At 40.7% G+C, this 6302-nt stretch overlaps 1 protein-coding gene across 1 annotated transcript; it reads left to right on the forward strand.

The window, feature by feature from the left end:
- Positions 1-18: 18 nt before the first annotated feature.
- On the forward strand, positions 19-4693 carry mrps30 (mitochondrial ribosomal protein S30). Its single transcript, XM_033618811.2, has 5 exons — positions 19-671; positions 2314-2459; positions 2728-2833; positions 3815-3991; positions 4144-4693. The coding sequence occupies exons 1-5, from the start codon at positions 50-52 to the stop codon at positions 4401-4403; spliced, it is 1311 nt and encodes a 436-aa protein (XP_033474702.2). The 5' UTR covers positions 19-49; the 3' UTR covers positions 4404-4693.
- Positions 4694-6302: the final 1609 nt, after the last annotated feature.

Raw genomic sequence — 6302 nt, forward strand, 5'->3', positions numbered from 1 at the left:
CGTTAGCGCATATGTCACCGGAAGTACAACTTGAGGTCACGAAAGAAACATGGCGGCCTCCCGCACACGGCTGCCCTTGCTGTTCCCTAAAAACCTGCCTCCGTTTAGAAACCAAAGGCTTTCCCACACAGAGGCTGCAGTTAAGGAGCCTGCGTATCCCCCCATCGTCCCCTCTCTTACGGCTAAAAGTAAATCCGCCCGGGTGCGACAGGCTCAGGAGCAGGTGAAGAAGATATGTGCCTCTCCGGTGGAGGAGAAGATCCCCCTCATCACTCGCATCCAGCGAAAGAAATTTGTCGTTTACCCTCAGACTTTCGCACGGAACGCAGACACATGGTACCAGCACTTCACCAAGACCGCAATTATCCCTGGTCTACCGGAGAAATTCACCTTGAGCCCGGAGAAGACGACCGGGGGTGAAGAAGGGGAGGAGAGCTCGCCGCCAGCCGCAGCTCAGACCACAGTACCGGGCATTGATAATGAGGCGTTCGCGGACATCCGCTCCTTGGTCACCCGTGTGATTTTGAAGGAGCACTGGCACATGAAGAAACGGAAACTTTTCCTGTACAGAGAGCAGGAGCAGAGTGTTGGACCTTTACTGAGAAACCTGGTGACTGGACTCACCTTCAGTCTGGCCAAATACAACCCACTGTTCCGCCTCTCCAGTCTGGGTATGGACCATTAATCCCACACCTGTCAAACTGGGGTGGATTCAGCTGCTTTGCCACCAACTTTAGCACCTTTAAATTGTAATTTCCAGGCATATGTGTCTTTTAAAAACTGCATATTTAAGAGTACAGTGAATGTGGCTGGAGAATTTTAATATCTAGGGAGTTAATCCTTATTTTTACTGAACAAAAAGAGCAGAAACATATTTTTCGCCTCCACACTTTAACACTTAACATGTCAGAATGTGAATCAGCTCTATTGGCCAAGTAAGTATGTATACATAAAAGGGTATTGACAGTGTACAGCTAAAAACAAGGACAACAAAATTAAACAAGGTGAACATGAACATTTGCTCACTGCAAACAGATATAAATATACATAAAAAGGTGTTATATAAACAAAAACACTGCTATTTGTAGACAATAGTGCAAAGTGCAAAACATTTTTGAATAGATATGGAATTATTAACGCAACAGGTTGCTTCACATACATGATGTAGTTGGATTATTATCATTATTTCCAGCGTGGTTACATTCACATTGAAAGTGATGATATTTACATGTTAAAAATAGTATGTAAACTATATAAATATACAATTTACAAGCACAGTGAAGTGCAGAGGATGTTTGGGAGGGCAGCGTGATGATGGATGTTTCTGCTGATATCCAGTATGTAACAACTTATTTGACAAATAACCGATACAGATATCAATTCTAGTGATCATCAAGTCCCTTCTGTAGTGGAATTAACATCATATTATGCATGCATATTTGCAGATATTATCGTGTTTCCATAATGTTTGGTTATTGACACTACGACTGATGTTAAGTGTTCATCAGAGCTGTTGGTTGTAGTATTTCATTTTGGTGCTGAAGTGATTAGTTCATTAATTGGCTTGACCGCCAATAGAAATTACAACTAGTTGAATTTTCTGAAGCAAAAATGGCAAACATTTTCTTGTGCAAGCTTTTTAAAATGTGAGGATTTGCTGCTTCTTTCTGTTTTTATAATCTCGTATAAACAATATTGAATATTGAATTTTAGACTTTTGGTCAGACCCAAAAAAAATTCTTGGTCATTCTGGAGTTTCTCTGACATTTTTCCACTATTTTTTTTTTTTTTTTTTTTTTTAACCTAGAATATGTTATTAATCAAGAAATCATTAAACAACAATGAAAATAATTAGTCACATTCCTGCTTAATCAAACTAGGTTCTGAAGTGGTGCCTTTAGAACATCTGGGACAGGGTATTGTTTAATATGGTACCTGAGTTATGTAAACAATACCATAGAAATACTTTTTCACCAAACAGTATCTCACTTTGAGGAATAAAAACATGTTTTTCAGTTTGACAAAAAGCCAAACTTTGCTTAATTTTGAAAACTGAACACAAGCAGCTGAGAGCTTTGTACAAATGAAATACAGACTGAAAGTGGCAAATTTATTATTTAAATAAAGAAATATCTGACCAGAGAAAAAGATAACAAAGAAAACAAAATCTACCAAAACAGGATACATAAACCAAAATCCTGCACAGTGTCTAGTTTCAGATCCCAACAGCAGTATTACTGTGCATCCATAAATTATTATTCCACAGACTGTTTGACCTCTGCAAGTCATTTATTTTCTGTGTGTCTCTGTCAGATATTGATCCCCAGGTAAACTTTTACTGGAGGAGAGGACAGAGAATCATCCCAAAGGGGCATCGCAGACGCCACCTGGAGCCGACCAGGTTCCAGATCGACGATCGCCCGCACAGTCAGATCAGGATTACCCAACAACTGCCACAGGTAGACCTCATTCTCAGACTTTTGGGTTTATGTATTAAAAAACTGTTTTATATGTTAAATTCCTCTGCTGGGTTCTGTATACATGACAAACCCACCAAACTGCAGCAAAGGCATTTCAAAGCAAATCACTGCACAGCACTGAAGGATAGAAATAATTCAACAAACATACAGACACTGAAAGATCTTATAAAATGTCACTAAACTTCTGTTACACACCAGAGACTTCAAATATCATATTTGTTTTGTTCTGTTGTGTTAATCCTCGTAGTTCACTCCGCTGGAGGCCTCATACGCAGCAGAAGTCCCAGAGGTCACACTCGCTCCCAACCTGATGCCTCTGTTCAGACGACAGTATGACAACAACATCTTTACAGGTGAGACCAGATACATGATCCACTGTGTCTCCCTTCATCCATGTTAGAGCAGCCAGAGCAATAAAATTGGGCATATAGTATACTGGTTACATGTTGCAGTAACTGAGTTAAATCCTTATTATACAGCTACCTGTTGTGGCCACTAGGGGGTGCCGACATGCAGCAGTTGAGCCAGTCAAATCCAACATCAAACCTGCAGTGCTGTAATTTTCGATAGTCGTGGTCAGATGGTTGTTTTTTTTCTTGTTTTTAGAGATACTGTTATTAAAAACACACATTAGTTTGGTGTTGTCTTACTATTAATATTATTATTCCCTTTTTTTTAATTTTTAAACAACTTTATTGTTGTTGATGTTTTTGAGTTGAAGGAGAAAAGAAAATGGGAAGGTTGGGTACAGGGGTTGGAAAGCGCCACACAATGGTACAAAATAACGAGTCACTAGGTTACATCCCTTTGTGTATATGGTCCATTTTTTTTTCAATGGTTTGTATATGTATATGGTTTGTATATATATTGTATATTCGCAGTTGCAAAGAAAAGATGATTTTCGTTAATCATTTCAATCCAGTCGCCCTTTTAAGTGGGGCTTTGTGAAGGTATTTGTCCTGGGTCCTGAGATTGTCGGGGGTTTTGCCCAAGTAAAAAATGACAAAAGAACAATCAACTCTGTTGCTTGTCGTCCTCTCTTTGTCTCCTGCCTGTCATATCTATCTGTTTTATCTAATAAAGACAAAAAGCCAAAGCTGAAACCATCAAACATTTGGCATTTTACTTGAAATCGTTCTGAACCTGTTGATTAATTCCCTTTGATTGACTAGCGGTTGCAGCTCGGACCTTTTCTGGCAAACACCGTCCATCCTGGTCAGTTACACAGAACCGTTTTCATGATTTAGTATCAATCAGAGACAGAGAGTATTGAAGAAAAATGAAAAGCATGATGATTTTTGTCATTAAGCCCGTCCTCTTGTTCTCAACAACAGGTGCCAAGCTACCAGACCCGGCATGCTACGGTCACACTCAGTTCCACGTGGTGCCTGATCAATACCACAGAGACCGGATGGCTCGGCTGCAGCAGTCTGATCAGGTGGAGGTCTTCCTCAGAGCCAATGGGCTCGCTAGCCTCTTCGCTTGGACGGGAGCTCAGGCCATGTACCAGGGTGAGTCATCAACACAGAAAACATCTCCCATTGCAGCAGAGTTGGTTTTACAGCTTATGACGGCTGTTAGAGCAAAGTAGGGCCATCAAATGAGCCTTTCACCGTCTACATTTGTGTATATTGCTGGTGTTCATACTCTCTCACCTCTGTAGGTTTCTGGAATCACGAGGATGTCACCAGGCCGTTCGTGTCCCAGGCTGTGATCACAGACGGCCATTTCTTCTCCTTCTTCTGCTACCAGCTCAACACAGTGGCCCTTTCTGTGGAGACGGACGCCAACAACCCCAGGAAGAACCTGCTGTGGGGCACAGAGAGCTTGCGGCTGTATGAGAAAGTGCAGGACGGAGAAGTGGTGGGTCTGAACGACGGCGTCATCAAGCTCCTGGTTCAGTTCCTCATGAACCAGCCATAGAGGATCTTCAGGTTTCTGTCTTTCTGTCTTTGAAATACATCTCATGGGAGATTGTGTGTTATCTGAGGCGTTGAAAGACACAAGAAATCAAGAGAAAGAGCTTTTGAAGAGCCCAACGTGGAGGACATGAGGTTTGTCAGATTGTATAAAATGTAATGTTCAAGAAAGCAGCTGTGGTTAACAGGCTTATGGGTATAACAACTTAAAGTACTGAAAAATACACGTTAATGAGTGTTATTATTATTGTGCATACTGTATTTATGCAAAAATAAAATCATTTCTCAAAATGATACCAGTGTGTTTGTCAGTACTTACCAAAGACTATAAAAAGACATGACAGCTCCCTTTACATGAAGCCAAAACATCTCTATTGCCCCCTGGTGGCTGGCTGCAATATAGCTCATAAACTCCGCCCCCTGCATGTTAGCGGATGAGACATGGGCCAAACTTAAAGGGAAATTTTGGTTTATTTCAACCCGTCTCCTATCGTCCTAAATTTGTTTCAAGTGACTAGTGACCTAGAAATAATAGTTAGCATGTTAGCCATTAGCCTAGATACAGCTGGGGCGCATAGTAGCATCAGACCTGTTAAAACGTAAGTGAACGGGCATACTTCAAGTGCAAAGTTAGTCCACTAAACAAGCTTTTTTTACACAAAGACCGCCTCATACCATTAGGATAAATGTCAGAGAACATGTAGAAAACGACAGGTAAACGTGTTGTCTTACCTTACCGGTGTGCTGCCATGTTTGTTTACCCCTTTAGCTCTGCTTTCCAACAGGTCTGACGCTACTATGCACCCCGGCTGTGTCTAGGCTACGATAGGAGACGGGTTGAAATAAACCAAAATTTCCCTTTAAAAAATGAAAGTACGCGTAATTTTAGGTTGTTTTTATCACGCTGAATTTTGTTCAGGTGTTGGTTTTTCTGATGATTGACGTCATGACTGACAGCTGTGTGTGCTTGTGATCAGTTGGACGTGTGTATTGGCAGGAACTGTAACAGGGAGATCACTACTGCACAGACTCTGGCTCCAAATGACATCACCTGTGCAAGATGGCAGCAACCATATCCTGAATATTTTGACTTCATTTTTGTACAGTGGGAGGAAGTGGTGATGCATTGTCCATCTTTATACAGTCATCTGTGTTTTCCAACTGAAGTTTGAACGTTTATAAGACATGTTTTAACTCATACACCCACGTTCTGTAAAAAAGTTTATGTCAGCGTAAAGACTATAATGTGCACTTAGATCGGTTCCCATCTGCAACCAGGCAGGGAAAATGAAAGGCACGCTAATGTTAGCGATGTAGCTAACAGCTATAGCTGATTGCTAACAGGTGAGAACAAAACATCTATGATCCATCATCCATTTTAATAATCTAAACAAAGAACATGTTTCCTTGTGATGTTCTTTCCAAAATGAGCAGTGGTGAAAGTTACCATATTCCGTCTAGATCAAGAGTTTATAAGCAGATGGTTAAAAAGTTGTTTGATGTTGCTTCCACATTAAATTATATTATGTAGGGACGTCTCCACAAGTATTAACCAATGTGAGTTACGCTCATGTGTGACAATGCCCTGAGCAGTGCTACAAGGCAATAGAGTTAGCAGAGGAATAATATTTCTTGTGAATGTAGTGACAGTTTCAGCAAATATGACAAAAAATTACTTTTCGATCAAAGCTACCAGCTAAAGCTTTAAAAACAGAACCAGAGACAACATCTTTTATTCCAAGTACTCTTCTTCTTTAACTCTCTGGAGCACTTACACAACTCTCACATTTGCAGAAGTTCTTCCCAACTCCCATCAACACACTTTGATGTGTGAAATTGGTGGACTTCCTCTTTAACTATATATCAGCTAACACAACAGCTTTGACAGATATTCCAGGCAGTG

The sequence above is a fragment of the Epinephelus lanceolatus genome, chromosome 9 (assembly GCF_041903045.1).
Source record: "Epinephelus lanceolatus isolate andai-2023 chromosome 9, ASM4190304v1, whole genome shotgun sequence".
In the NCBI taxonomy this organism is placed as follows: domain Eukaryota; kingdom Metazoa; phylum Chordata; class Actinopteri; order Perciformes; family Serranidae; genus Epinephelus; species Epinephelus lanceolatus.